This window comes from Poecile atricapillus, chromosome 6 (genome assembly GCF_030490865.1).
Source record: "Poecile atricapillus isolate bPoeAtr1 chromosome 6, bPoeAtr1.hap1, whole genome shotgun sequence".
NCBI lineage: Eukaryota > Metazoa > Chordata > Aves > Passeriformes > Paridae > Poecile > Poecile atricapillus.
In genome coordinates, this window is record NC_081254.1 from 38,608,410 (window position 1) to 38,623,794 (window position 15,385).

At 35.0% G+C, this 15,385-nt stretch overlaps 1 protein-coding gene across 1 annotated transcript in view; it reads left to right on the top strand.

The window, feature by feature from the left end:
- The window catches only part of MSH4 (mutS homolog 4), a 24,792-nt gene extending 9,407 nt beyond the window's left edge, over positions 1 to 15,385 (top strand). The window contains exons 7-20 of the mRNA XM_058840987.1: positions 604 to 776; positions 1,546 to 1,613; positions 4,219 to 4,293; positions 4,692 to 4,756; positions 5,316 to 5,485; positions 6,323 to 6,459; positions 6,870 to 6,973; positions 7,815 to 7,939; positions 8,763 to 8,963; positions 10,154 to 10,272; positions 10,794 to 10,922; positions 12,389 to 12,563; positions 14,285 to 14,373; positions 14,718 to 15,385. Coding sequence (XP_058696970.1) covers positions 604 to 776; positions 1,546 to 1,613; positions 4,219 to 4,293; positions 4,692 to 4,756; positions 5,316 to 5,485; positions 6,323 to 6,459; positions 6,870 to 6,973; positions 7,815 to 7,939; positions 8,763 to 8,963; positions 10,154 to 10,272; positions 10,794 to 10,922; positions 12,389 to 12,563; positions 14,285 to 14,373; positions 14,718 to 14,903 — 1,816 coding nt within the window. The 3' untranslated portion in view covers positions 14,904 to 15,385. The remainder of the gene's footprint in view (positions 1 to 603; positions 777 to 1,545; positions 1,614 to 4,218; positions 4,294 to 4,691; positions 4,757 to 5,315; positions 5,486 to 6,322; positions 6,460 to 6,869; positions 6,974 to 7,814; positions 7,940 to 8,762; positions 8,964 to 10,153; positions 10,273 to 10,793; positions 10,923 to 12,388; positions 12,564 to 14,284; positions 14,374 to 14,717) is intronic.

Here is a 15,385-nt window from a genome sequence, read left to right on the forward strand (position 1 = left end):
TACACCTATGCAATCACCGTTAAGTGTGAAACCCTGGGATATGTAACATGTAAAAGCCATAAAGATGAAACTAATACTCACAAATTATAAGCATGTTGTTTAGCTCCTGTATTGACTGAAATATATTCTTTAAAAGAATAAAAACAAAAATTATTTCTTTTTGACTTCTAAGTAATTAAAATTATTTTCAGAAATGTATTTCAACTAAATTGTTCTGATTAGTGTTTGGATCTCTGTAACTTGATAATTTGCCTCCTTGTGTAGGGTTAGTTTGTTCATTTTTAATTAGTTTAATTGAAAGGGAAAATGTGAACTTTACCACAGTTGCAATGGAATACTACTACAAAATATTAATAAAATACTAAGTACAAATGTATTTCTATACTTATATAATTGAGGGCTAATATTATATTAAATTGCATTGAATTACCTAGCTTCTTCAACTGCTGTAGTTCATATAATATACGTATCAAACAGGGAGATGCTAAGCATGCCAAAGCATGCCTCAGATTTGTAGGATACTCTTGCCTGTAAATGTCTCCTGACACTTGATATCTCTTTTTCTTGGTGTATGTATTCTTCGTACCTATTTTATTTTCAAAGGAATGGTCACACACTTCTTGGTGTTCTAAATTATACTAAAACTCCTGGTGGAAGTCGAAGACTTAGATCCAATATCCTGGAACCTCTAGTTGATGCTGAAACAATTAACACAAGACTGGACTGTGTTCAGGAGTTACTCCAGGATGAGGAGCTCTTTTTTGGTCTTCAAGCAGGTAATAGTTTATTTTGTAACACCTAATACTGTATTTCTTTCTAAACATTTTTGTCTAATATAGGAAAGTATGTAGTGCGACTTGGTATGTTTGAAAAGTATTTTTTAGTGGTTTGTTAGGTGACATAGTGAACACAATTTTTTTGAGGTAATCTGTATTATCACAGTGGTACTTCTCTCAAGTATTTTGCTTAGAAAAGTTGAATTTCTGTGATAAAGTGTATAGAAGTCTGTGAGCCAACAGCTTTTTAAAGGAGTTGGAGTTTGTCTCTATCTCTGTGGCTGGGCATGCATTATGTTTGATGTATACAATTATGTGTAATGTACACATGAAAAAGCAAACACATTGGTTAAGTAATACTTGCGTATAAATATTTTTTTCCTGTTACTTCATAAAACATATGGTCTAAAGAAAGGTAAAATACAATACTAGAATTAGTCCACCTAAAACTGGATCATATAATCTTTATCTGTGCCACAGGAGAAATACAGTTAAGTCTAAGAAAAAAAAAAAGTATTTCTGAATTGACAGATGTCTACCTATACAATAATCAATGCATGCTTAGGTACAGTAAGTTGTAAGTATAGTTACAACAAAATAATTCAGATATTAGCTGTTTTTAAGCTAGTTTTTACCCTGTAAATAATTTGTGACAATAGAATATAAGGAAAAGATCAGCATTAGTATAGCTAAGTAACTGTGTGCTTTCAAAGAAAATACGTCTTACAGTTTCAGTTTAATTTCAGATGTGTGTACTTTTATTTTACAGTTATCTCAAAGTTCCTGGATACAGAACAACTACTTTCAGTTTTGGTACAGATTCCAAAGCAGGATACAGTATGTTTCAAAATACACCTTGGAAAATCATTTATCTGTCTATAACATACAATATATAAATGTGATGTCTGTAATTCATCTTAAGTTATGAAAATGTACTTCCAAAAATGTTTACTCTTTTCGTCAACTCTGGTTGATGAAAGACCAACTCCCCACCTTTATTCTTTATAAGCGTACATTTTACTCAACATTACTCAGATGAGAGAGAGGAATTTTCTTTGCATCAGCATAGAAAGAGAAAATGTTTAGTGACTTACAGTCCTAGTGACTGTTAGGTCTAAAAGCAAGATTATTTTTTCATCAGATCTTGCCTCATATATCAGTCTGTATGTTAACACGTCATACAAATATCAAAATGGAATAAAGACATGTAGTTCACCAGTGAATCTTGGTTGAGACCAGACTCAACATTAACTACGGTGAGGTTGAGGTTACTGAACCTCAGCTTTGTTTCCACTAAATATATTGAAACCATGGTGTTAAAAGTTACATTTGACTACTGTACTTGAGTTGGATATTTCTGCCACTGCTTCTGAGGTTGATGACTCCTTATGTCTGTGCTTGTGCCAGCATCTTAGATACTCACAACTCTTTCACCTCTCAGTGTCTTCTTACATGCTGATTTCCCTACTTAGATAAGGGATTTGTCTAATTCTAATTAAAGAAATCAGATACAGACTCAAACAGGACAGTTATAAATGCAGATAAATCTCTTTAATGACATAATCAAAACCCAGAATGTTTATTGCTCCCAGCTTTCCTTGTAGAAATGTGTAACATGAATTCATGAGTTCATCTGTATGACTAAAAAGGTCACATAGGGTGCTTTTATGTATGCATAGCATCATGTATACCAAACATTTTTACTGCAGTGTTTTCACTGTTGACTGGTTCCAGTATAGCAGAGCTTACTGTTAATGCAACAGATATGCTTATTCAAGTGCTTTGCTTTTATCAAATGCTAGATTAGGCAAATCATTATGTTTCATTCCTACTCTCCATAGAAGTTTTCATTGTAAGCCTTCAACCAGTCAGCAGATGAGATGCACATCTAGAAAGCCTACAGTTCCAGTTACTAAATGTTTGAGTGGTATGTGCAGCATGAGTGTTCTCTCATCCTAAGGAGGCTGTCAATCACACAGAATCACCAAATCACTAGGTTGGAAGAGACCTCCAACATCATTGAGTCGAACCTGTGCCCTAACACCTCAACTAAAACATGGCACCGAGTGCCACATCCAGTCTTTTTTTAAACAGATCCAGGGATGGTGACTCTACCACCTCCCCAGGGAGACCATTCCTGTACTTTAAAAAATAAGTTTGGAATGGTCAACTTTATTTTAATAACTGCTCTCTCTTCTGGTTATGTCATGCAGTTACAAAGTAGTTAGGAAAAAGCATAAGTTTCTGAGAGGGACTAATTGTCTTTTAAAAAAAACATTTGTATCCATTACACAAGTAACATCTGGCACTTCAAGGGGACTCCGAGGGACAAAAGCCTTATACTTCAAAAACTGTGCTCGATCCAATCTTGCTGAGATGTGGTACTTGAAAAATCATGTCAGTGGTGAAATCATTTATTGCCTTTGGGCTTAAGTGTATCATGTGCAGAAGTTCACTTTTAACACTAGTCAAATTAAAATTCCTGTAAGAACTAATTAATCAAAGATCCATTCCACTACCACTTTTTCATGTATGACCACATCAGTTCTTTTGATCTCTGATTCTTTCTGGGGATTTAAATCTCATACTTATTTGGAGATGCATTTAGCACTGTTTAGTTCTGTTTTTTTAAAAAAAAACAAACAACCATTATATGACTGTAAGATAAGAGATGCTCTCAGTTGCAAGAGTAAAGAGATATTATATATGAATGAGTTAAGATTTCACATAGGGTCATGCTTCTATGTTCATGTCCAATCTATGTTTATCTGTGTTATTTCCTTAAAATCCTGTTGCACAGTGCATGTGTACTGCAAATGCTGCGCCCTAATGTCAGCAGCAAAATTCTTCATCATGAGTGTTAATGGGCCATACCAAAGAAGGCTGAGGGTTTCTGTGAATGAAAGATTTTGAAGAACAGTCATTATTGTGAGAAAAATGTTAAAATAGTTACTGGATATTTCCTAGTATCATATGAGCAGATGTTTAAGGATGTACATATATTAACCCAAGAGAAATCAACCAAACCAAAATGTTGTGTTTAACAGCATTAATGGAAAAAGGTTGTGTGCTTCATCATAATGCATAATGTATTTGCTTTGAAGAAGTCTAAATTGTGAAGAGCTTGTATAGGGTTAAGTATACATAGAAGATGAAAACTTTTCACAGTTTGGGCTAGCAGGGTGTTCTTAGACTCAGTCATTATCAGTTCAAACATAGGAAATCTTAACTACTGATGGACAAACTGTCACAACAGGAGGTGTAAAATTTAGGTTAGCGTTTTTTGTCCAGACACAAAGTTGTCAAAGTGAGCTTATGGAGCGTTTCAGGAATTTCCATTAAATGTATAAGCCTGTTGCTGTTAAGAATATGAATTCTACTAGTTCTTAAGTACTTTTTAGAACATACAAATGCCTCCAATATTAAAAAAATTTTTGAACAGGTTAAAACTGCTGAATCAAAAATAACTAATTTAATCTACCTGAAGCATACTTTAGAACTCGTGGAGCCGCTGAAAGTAAGTGGTCTTTGTTGTTTTGTTGGTTTGTTTTTTTTTAATAAGGTATAGACCATTTTGTCCTTATTTTTATGAAGTGTAGTTTATTAAACTTCATAGAATATTTCAAATCAGAAGGGATCGATAAAGTAAAAAAATAATATGATTACAGAACACAATACTGCCAACATAGTACGTTGTTTCTTAACATAGGTCAGAAATACACGTTTGTGTCTATACTGTAAAGAGCAGGATTCCTACCATTACCTGAACAATTGATTATATAACATTTAACTGAAACTCCTGCTCAGATCCCACAGTTTCTGGCTGATTAGCCTTACTGAATCTGAAAACATTCAGTCCTTTAAAAAGGCTGCAAAAAGCAATAACTGCCATGTCCATATTTTAATCTTCAACAGGCTGCTATAAGAAGCTGTAACGCACAGCTGCTAAAGGCTTATTACAATTCTCTTGAAGATACAAGGTATTTATCGTAATACTTAGCTACTGTGTTAGAAACTGTCATCTCAAAAGTGCCTGTAAGATAAAAGATGTTGGATCTTTACTTGTCTATAGTTATGGGTATAGCTCAGTTCTTTTTCTTAACGCTGATTTGGATTGTCAGAAAATTTAATTTTCAGCTAATGAATGCAGTGACAAAAGCAAGAGAGCTAGCTGTGATAGTGGAGCTGTTGCTGAACTCAATTCCCTTAGAAATAATTCTGAAAGGACAAGAGTAGTGGCTTCCTAGAGTATCCATAATAATGCAAAAATCAAGTGTTGTATGTTTGAAAAAAGTATGTATTTGAGAAATAATTTATATCTCCCAAAGATGTGAACAGTATTTTTAGTCAGACTTTGGTATAGTCATGGTTCATTCTGAGGTGAAAATAGAAATGAAATTTCTAGTTTTATTTTAACAGTAGAAAGTTTCAAAGTTATTTCATTTATTTATTACTGCTACTTGTAATTTGGGGATGATATTGCAAGTAAAAAATCATGAAGTATTATGTATCTGATCAGTGATACCACTGATGTTGCAGATTTGGAATTATACTTGAAAAGATTACAACTGTAATTAATGATGATACAAGATACACAAAAGGATGTCTAAGTATGAGGACCCAGAAGTGCTACGCTGTTAAGCCTAACATCAATGAATTCCTTGACATAGCTCGCAGAACATACACAGAAATTGTTGATGACATAGCAGGTATTTCTAAACTAAAATTTGTATTTATTTGGGGTTTAAAATACATTGCACCTGACCTATAGAAGCCATGTAATTGTGTTATAACCTTCTTGTAAGTAAAAAGTATTTGGTATTGATATGAATTTATTGTCATTGATAGGTAACTGAGATTCTCCATGTCTGGATAAAAACTCTGTTTTATTTTAATAAAATTGAATAATTATATGGTGATTTCTATATTCAAAGCTCTGTTAGTCCTTGTCCTCTTAAAGTGCAAAAATGTTGAAGTAATGGAACAGAATTACTCCACCTAAAACATTCCGCATAAAACATGTAAATCCTTGGTTGAGCTTCTTCATTTAAAATGTCTGAGTTATTTGTTCTTTATATTTTAAGCAGTCTTGATCCACCTGTGGACTGCCTTTTAGCTGAGGTATTAAGAGTTGGAAAATACGAGCAAAAGGAAGTTTTAGCATGTCATGCATTACTGTGTTTCAGTAATATTTCTGTTTATGTCAAAATAGAAGAAAAAAAATCAGTTTATTCTGAAACTTATTTCCTTTTTTTAGTATAAATTGTTGATTTTTTAGTATAAATTTTTTCATCTTAGTTTAGTATATAGTCTATAGTCAGAAACCTAAAAGAGCATCAGAAACTTTAGCACCTGTCATATATTTTGAAGTTCCTGTTTTATTCTAATCCCACATTCATGCATAGTGAAAGACACAGATGGTACTGCTTTTTTATTTCTAAAAGCTTTCATGAGCAGTTTCCATCTTCGTGCCAGCACAAGTGTGTGTGTGGGGGGTGTACATTAATGTATATAACTTGGGTTAAATCTTTGTATATGGTACGTAGGTATGATAGCACAACTTGCAGAAAAGTACAGCCTACCAATGAAAACGAGTTTCAGCTCCGCTCGTGGATTTTTTATACAGATGAATGCTGATTGTTCAACATTACCTAATGGCCAGCTTCCTTCAGAATTTACAAAGGTATCTGTACAAAATATGTTTTAACATAATATATTTGTATACTTTATTTACAATATATAATACATTAATAAAGTACACAGTATGCAGTAAACAACAATAATAATAATTTCAGTGAAGATACTTAGAAGTAAATGAAGTTTTAACTGGGATGTTTATAACTACCCTATATTCAGTTATATAATCAAAAATGCGCAAGTACATGCAATTATGTTTTGTGTAAGAATAAAGTTGTATATCGTGCTAATTGTTATCTTAAATGGAGTTTTCCTAAAAAATTATATGGTAAAAATGAAACTGGGCGATGTTTTTTCACTTTTGTTTCCCCATATGGTTCTGAATTTGGTTTTTAGAAGCTGTTTTTCCTTCCAATAATAAGGCAAGCTCTTATTGTTGTTTTCAATTCCCCGCAGATCACGAAAATGAAAAACACATATAGCTTCACTTCAGCAGATTTAATAAAAATGAATGAAAGATGTCAGGAGTCTCTGAGAGAAATATATCACATGACATACTTGTAAGAACTGTTAAAAACTATTTAATATTTGCTAAGTATGTTTATTTTCTCCAATTATCAGCTATTTACATGGGGTTTTAAAGCTATCTTTATATTAAGTAATGACTACTTACAGAGATCGTCTAAAGCAACACTGTTCAAGTATACTTCCTGAGACAAAAAAAAACAAAACAAAAAAACAACATAAGCTGTGTGTTGTATTAAACATGATGGCAAACATATTGGCATTTATTAGTAAGCGGTCATCATGTAAAATTTCTAGGGGTGAATTACCTGTGCAAAATGGCACAATGAAAGCATTAGTTTTGCATCACTAATGCAGAATTGTTACTTCAGTCAGTTCCTTATATTTAGAGCAGAACTGTCTATTTCTGTCTCTTGTCCTTGCTGCATGTCATGTTGCTCTCCTCACTGATTCACAACTTAGTAAGTGTAATGTTACCTGTCAGCTGAATGGAAGTTCTTCCTAGCAGCCACGTAGGGTTTTTTTAACATGAGGGTCTAAGGGAATTAGAGTTGTATTTCTCATGTTTATAGAACATACTTGATTCCATAGCTATATTTTTAGTTCATTCTCTGTGTGAAGCTTTTGTATGAGCAGTTGGTATTCGAGGTGTGTCTTGTGTCTGATAGCAGAATGGTAGCCGAGATGATGGTACAAGATCTTAATTTACTTCAAAGAAATTTATACATTTGCTCGCATCTGGTAGACACAATTGCGTTTTATGAGTGACCTTTTATCCTAATGTATGCAGTATGAAATTATGGTTCCTTTACTTCTGTAAGTTGTATAAAGCGACAGGATGTGCCATGCAACAGCTAAATCAGTGTCCTATTTCAGAATAGTGTGTAAACTACTGAATGAGATTTATGAACACATTCATTGCCTATACAAGCTGTCCGACATTGTGTCTATGCTGGATATGCTGCTTTCATTTGCCCACGCCTGCACTCTTTCTGATTATGGTAGGTTTCTTCTTTGATTCTGTTATGGGCCAGATAGAGACCTTTCTGATGGAGAACACCCGGGCTGTTTTGTCTGGTTCAATTTCTTTTTCTTTGTCTCCCTAGTCTTCAGATGAGCATCTCTGGTCTGTCTTTGCCGGTTCTGTGCTGATGTTCTTTCTGCTTCCCTTCATCAAAATTAAATTCGCCTAGCTAGCTGCCGGAAGCTTTTCCAGTCACTCCTCTCAAAACAGACAGTTTAAGCGTTTTCTGTTCAAAAGCATGAAGTGTATGGACATTCTCTGTTTATGCTTTTTGCTGTTCCATTAGTGCTACGTGTAATCAGTTCAGGAAAGACTGAACCTGACAGAAAATCTGATAGAAATGCATAGAGATGGTTGCAGCATCAAATGGATCTTTGTAGGCATGCCATATTGCCAAATAATCAATATGGTAACATATAACAAAAATAGAAGGAATGCTACTTTCTTGTTTACCATGCAAATACAGGGTGCATCGGTAGGAGTAACAGGAGTCCACAACCCTTGTACTTTATAAAAATACTTAAGGTCTTTGCATTTTTATTACTGGAGTCTCTACTTACTAGGGAACAAAACCACAGAACATTAATTTAGAAATAAAGTTTTAGTTATGGGTTCCTTTTTGTAGTCATAAATCGTGAAGGATTGAAGGGTAATCAGAATCTGTACCTGAAAGTGGCTGGTAATTCTTCCCAAGAGCTGTGCTCTGGAAGAATTAACTTTATTTCAAAGCATACTAATTTAATAATGTAAAGGTTCCCACACTAACTCCTCGGTGTTTTGCATCTTTTATTCTTGTTTAGTTCGTCCGGAATTTACCGATACTTTAGCAATCAAGCAGGGCTGGCATCCCATTCTTGAAAAGATAGCTATGGAAAAACCTGTGTCTAACAACACATACCTGACAGAGGGAAACAATTTTGTCATTATTACGGGACCAAATATGAGTGGAAAATCAACATACCTGAAACAGATTGCTCTCTGTCAAATTATGGCTCAGATTGGTGAGTAGGAGTGTACGATATTAATCATCTTCTGCAGCAACTTTTCCTGGTTACAAATATTTATAAAGTTGAATGATTTAGCTTCCAGAATAACATTATATTTAAATAAAATACTGACAGGTAATTTGTAGTCCACTTTCTTCTGCCAGCTCTTGTGTTGCTTACAGACACCACTGTAAGGTTTTTTTGTCTGCCATTGGAAATTTACGGGGCCCCATCTGCGTATCTTGAAGCCTCCCCAGTCTATTTTCAGAGAAGCACAGTTGCATGCCCTAGCTCTTTGGAGCACTGTAACCCAATCTAGCACCTTATGCTAGATGGATAGTGAGTGTCCTTCCAGTATGTTGGTCAGACACGTGTGTTAGTCATCCAAAAGAAACACGTGACTTTGAGTATACCTAAATTACATAGAGAAACATGTTTCCAGACAGGTATAATTAATAGATAAATAATCAACTACTTCAAATAACAGTAGTAATAAATACTGCAAGGTTCTGTACTAAAGTCATAAAAGGAAACCAACTATTTGTAAAGTCTAACTGAGACTCATTCCTGTATTCAGGAATTCCTCACGACTTTTTTCTTAAAAGTAAGTCTGGTAGCACAAGTCAAAGACCTAACTCTATAGAATGAAGCTACTTAGCAGTGGAGAGTAAAATTTATTCATCATGCATTTGTGGGTTCAGTCCCCAATAACTGCAAGTTCTTGAAGAATTGCTCTCAAAAACATGAGTTTAAAATGATTAAAGCAGACCATGAAGTTTTTGGCAATAGGTTCCTGTTCTTTCCAGTTTGGTAAAACTACTGTGCTACTATGGAAGTCCAATAAAGGCAACATAATCTCAATTTTGGGAAATTGGCGTTTCTTGGGATTAGTAAATTAGTGACCACAGAAATGGTAAACAGTCCTAGAGTTCATCGTTTTGTCTTCATCCCTTTAGACTGACAAACAGCTTCAGCCATATGATTTCCTACTGGTTTCACTGATAAGCTTCTTTAATTATCCTATCTATATAATAACTTTTTTCTTATATATTAATGGTAGAATGTAATCTTAGGAAACATTATCAAGTAAGATGCATTCTCTGCTGTGCACAAAAGCCAAGTGTAAAAGTAATTTTTTTTCCCAGTGATATATTCAGGCAAATGTCAGAGCAATGAGAGAAACTTGTGTTTTGCTTGCTTTGTAGGTTCTTATGTCCCAGCAGAGTATTGTTCTTTTCGAATCGCAGAGCAGATTTTTACCAGAATAGGTATGGATGATGATATTGAAACAAATGCATCAACATTCATGAAGGAAATGAAAGAGGTATGAAATATAGCTATCCAGGTCCAAGACCCATTTTTATTGTTAAGCTAGTAGATATTGTACTAGTATATTTTCACTGAAAGAGTGTACTTTAAAAAACAATGAAAAATTCAGCCTTCATCTCTTTTATGATAAACTGTAGAAAACCAGGCATCTCTTAAATAGAAAGATACTCCAGTGTGAGTAAAAATCAGTGCTTTGTTGGATAGTATTTTCAACATTTTTGCATTTGCTTAGAATTTAAATTATCATTTGTAGGGGCCTAAGCTCTCTCAGTTTCCTCTCACAAACTGATAACATTTTGAGGGTAAGCGATATGTGCAGTAGAAAAGAGTGGTGTAGCGTGAGTCTTTGCTTGATTAGAATTGACAGCTGTTTGAAAGCTTTGAAACGCTAAAACTGCTGTATCTCAAGAGATTTTTTTTAAATTTCTGCATTATGTTCCATCTGAATAACATAAAAAATTCCTTTTTAAAAGACCCACATTTATAAGAATGATAACATTTTGAATATTTTTCTAGATAACGTACATCCTACAAAACGCTAATGATAAATCACTCATCATTATTGATGAACTTGGCAGAGGTACCAGTGCCGAAGAGGGCATTGGCATTTGTTATGCTGCTTGTGAATATCTGTTGAACTTAAAGGTAATTCTGTTTTGAAAGAAATTTAAGGCTTAGAATTGTTTTGTCATCCTGAAAGTAAATACAGTATTTTCTCGTGATTTTACATCAGTTTTGCAAAGATTTCTTGGCTAAATACCGGTAAACAGTAAGAATTACAGTGATAGGAAGCATGCTGACATAAGCTGTAGTTCTGTTCACTGGTTGTTGTCATTTAAGCCCAGTCGGCTGCTGAACACCACCCAGCTGCTCGCTTGATCCCCATAGTGAGATGGGAGAAAGATCAGCAAGGTAAAAGTACAAGAACCCGTGGGCTGAGATAAAGACACTTTAGTAACTAAAGGAAAGCCATATGCAGAAGCAAAATAAGGAATTCTTTCAGTGCTTCCTATCAGCAGGCAGATGTTCAGTTGTTTCCTGCAATGCCATTTCCTCACACTGACTGCTGCCAGAATGCTGAATGTCCCTCCTTCCTCCTCACAGTTTTTATAGTATGGTTTGACATCTCCCTGGGGTCAGTTTTGGTGAGCTATCGTGGCTGTGTCCCCTCCCAGATCCATGAACACCCCCAGCCTGCTTGCTGGTGGGGCAGGGTGAGGAGCAGAACAGCCCTTGGTGCTGTGCAAATGCTGCCCTGCAGTGGCTAAAACATGGGTGAGTTATCAGTACTGTCTTGGTCACGAGTCCAAAACAGCGCAACAAAAGCTGATACGAAGAAAACTTAACTGTAGTCCATCTAAAACCAGTACACTGGTCACCATATCTTTCCAACTTGCTTGCAAGTTGTAGCTCTGTCTAGAAACATAAAAACCCAGTCTGTTTAGTTTTGCTAATTTAGTTTAGTTTTAGTTTTGCTTTATGCTTGAATGTTAAAGGCAAACCTCTTTACCTGGTGGTTACCTTTCAAAGTACAGTGGTAGTTCCACACAACTTACAAATTGGTCACAGAGGTTAGAAACTTGTTGAGAAAAGTGGAAGATAATTTTAGATGGATTGCAAGTTTCGCCTCTATTGCTAGGTATGTGATCAACCTCAGGCGGCTGTTACAAACCTTTTGAGTGTGCAGGTGTTTGTTTCTCCTCAGAGTTTATTCAGAGGATTTTTGTGGGTTTTTTGGTTTGAGAAGCTCAGATACTTTCTGTCACTTGTACTTTTGATAAAGAATTCCTTGAAGAATTAAGCAATCATTTGACAATCATTCCAATTGACACCGGTCAGATTTTGTAAGCATTGTCAATTTTCTTTTGTTTCTGATACTCTTTTCCTTCTATTGAGAAATGAGCAGGAGAATCCCGTTGGAAGAGATGTACTTGCCTGTGGTAGAACATGTCTCTTAAGGATTTTTGTTTGCTTTAGTAATGTAAAGACAGCTTTTCTGTGTTTCCGAGGAAAACCCGGACATCTGTGAGATTATTTAATTTTTCTTATCTATTATAATTTATTTCTGGATCATTGCCAAAATTAATTTTCTTTCTTGTTTCCTTATTTAGGCATTTACACTGTTTGCTACACATTTCCTGGAACTATGTCATATAGACGCTTTATATCCCAACGTGGAAAACTACCATTTTGAAGTGCAACATGTGAGAAGCAGTGCTGGAAATAAGGAGAAAATTGCTTACACTTACACACTTTCTAAAGGATACACAGAGGAAAAGAACTACGGTAACAGATTCCACCATGACTTACAGTCGGCAGAAGTTACATGAGATACTATTTCAGTTATTAGGGACCTAACAGTATTTTTTCTGATGACAGGTTTGTCTTGAGTTTGTGTCTCTCTCAAAGAGAGAGATACAGAGATCTGCAGAGCTATGATTTGTTCCAAATAATTGCACGTTTTAAGTAACCATGTAGTGAGATACTGGTTTCGGGTAGTGCGAAGAACTTAGGTGATACTTCATAATGGAAAAAATATCTTACTTATGTTGGTACCTCCTTGATTCATATCTGTTTGAATGAGTTAGTCATTTTGAGCATACGCTACTAGAGTTCATTTCGTCTGCACTTAGGGAAGTGAATGAATGTTCTGGAGAGACATAAAGATGTTTCTGCCATAAGCTGTGATGTGACTGGTTAACAGCAGGTTGGCCCTTTTTGATCAGCAAAAAGGAATCAAGTTTCTTTAAAAAAGGGAGGAATTTTATGGTATATTAGGCTAAGACAGTTATAGGTGGGTCTACAAAAGCATCAATGTTCTCTGAAAAGTGGATTTAATTCTCTTTTACCTTTAGACTAAATTATAGTGTAGGTTGTATAGGTTGATTAATTATGGGTCAGTAAAGACAAGAGTGAACGACAGAGAGTTAAAAAAAATCCGTACGTTTCCAAATACTAGACTCGGATGTTGATTCCTTGATTCAATTAACATTTAATCAAAAGGTAATTAGCTACATGTGACTTTTGCAAGCTATTGGAAGCTATTGGAACTGAAGACAAGAAAATATTCCACTTAAGCTTCAAGTAACAGGACTTAAAACTTTTCTTGATCAGAATTTCAGAATAGGGTTGTTTAACTTCGGCAGCACAAGCTCAATTTTAAATGCTACACCACCACTAACTCCAAAGAATTGTTTGTTTAGAGAGTAATCTCTGAGAACAGGAAACCTTTAGAAACTCAGTGTTTCATGTCTTGGCCTTACATTACTTGAGCAACGTCACATTCTAAGAAAGGGTGCAAGGGCTCTTGGTGACCCTTTTTCATTTTTAAACCTGCCATATTGAACCACCCAATGTGCCACTGACTTTCCAGAGGTACAGACAAAGGAAAAAGTCAAAAAATCATGTTAGAGCAGGAAAAAATATTTCCGTCTCTTTCTTACCCCAACTGTCCGGAAGTTTGCCTGTTGGCAAAAAAGAAGTTGAAAAATGACACCCATATCCACCAGGACGACTGGATATAATTGAGAGTGCACTTAGCAAAACCTCTGTATTTTCTGCCAAATTAAAAAACTGAACCGAGAAAGCTGTTGACATCATGGTGCCTTTTTTTTTCCTTTTTAACTCCCTAATATGTCTCGTTCTACCCATTTAAAGCATTGCCAGCAGTAACTTGATGTTGAGGTGTATTTCAGAGATAGCATTAAAACAAAGTAGACATTTTATTTTGTAACTCTCCGAGCCTTACTGTTTATTAACAAAAAAAAAAAAAATCCAAAACAGAACAAACAAGAAAACCAAAACCAAAAAAAACCCCACAAACAAACAAAAAACCCCCAACAAACAAACAAAAAACCACACAAAGAGAAAATATACCAAAATTATTTAAATAATAATTAATTCTATACCCCGTAGGAAAACAGGCAAAGTTAATTCTGGAAGACATAAAATGGAAGGTAATGATAAAATTGGCATAAAAATTCCTGATTTGTGTTTTATATATTTAGGACTAAAAGCTGCAGAAGTGTCCTCCCTACCATCATCCATAATTTTGGATGCAAAGGAAATCACAAATCACATTGCAAAACAAATTTTGGTATGTAGTAGAAAATTATAATTCTGTATTTCACAGTTTTTATACAACTCAAATGTATTTCCAGTTTCTGAAAGGATATGGGATAAGCACTGCCTTTGTTTTAATGAAAACAGATTTCATTAAAGTTTGTATTTTTGGAGCTAGTTCTGAAAGATTATATTGAAAGTCACTGTTAGCTGACAGCACAAAATGGCCCTTAGGGTAAAGGAATATTGGATGTAATTTTCGTATGCAAACCAAGAACTGTGAGATCAAAAACAGGCTGGAAAATAGCTAATACTTGTATTTTTATAATAGACTGTCATTTATTTCATATTTTAATGTATGTCTATTTTTAAGAACAGCACGGGCAGAAAAGCACTCCTGAGATGATGAAACAGAGAGCTGCGTACCAGTTAGCAATGAGATTGGTTCAGACTGCCAGAAATTCTCGACTGGACCCTGACAGTTTGCGAGTATATTTGAAAGCCCTGAAGAGAAAGTATGAAGCCAGTTGTTCCACACCCGGAAAAAATGATGAGCATCAGTAATGTGTAACCTAGGCTGTTGTTCCAGTTTTTATGACTGCAAGATTATTCTGGTTTTTCCCACAGTATTAGTACTGTCTTTTCACATGGTGTTGTATTTTTAATTCTTACCCTAAATTAAACTTAGTAATGGAAGACCATATCCTTTATGGGTTCCCCCCCTCCCTCAACATACCTGGAATAAAAGCATTTCCCTTCTGTGAGGTACACAATTCTTTTTGACACTAAACTGTATCAGTTTCATTACTTTAGAGCACTGAGAAGAGAGGGAAGGACTGGGGCTGAGTACTAAGGAACTCAGAATTTCAGGCAGAACACAATAGAAAGTTCAGATTGCAAAAAGGCAAATGTGTGCCCAAATTGCCTCAAGGCAGTTTTGCTGTCTGTTCTCGTTCAATTGTGTCTTCTGGGACTGACACCATTTTATTCATTGTGCTGTGTTAAACACTTCTCACAATGCCGGGAAACAGATGATATTAAAACTT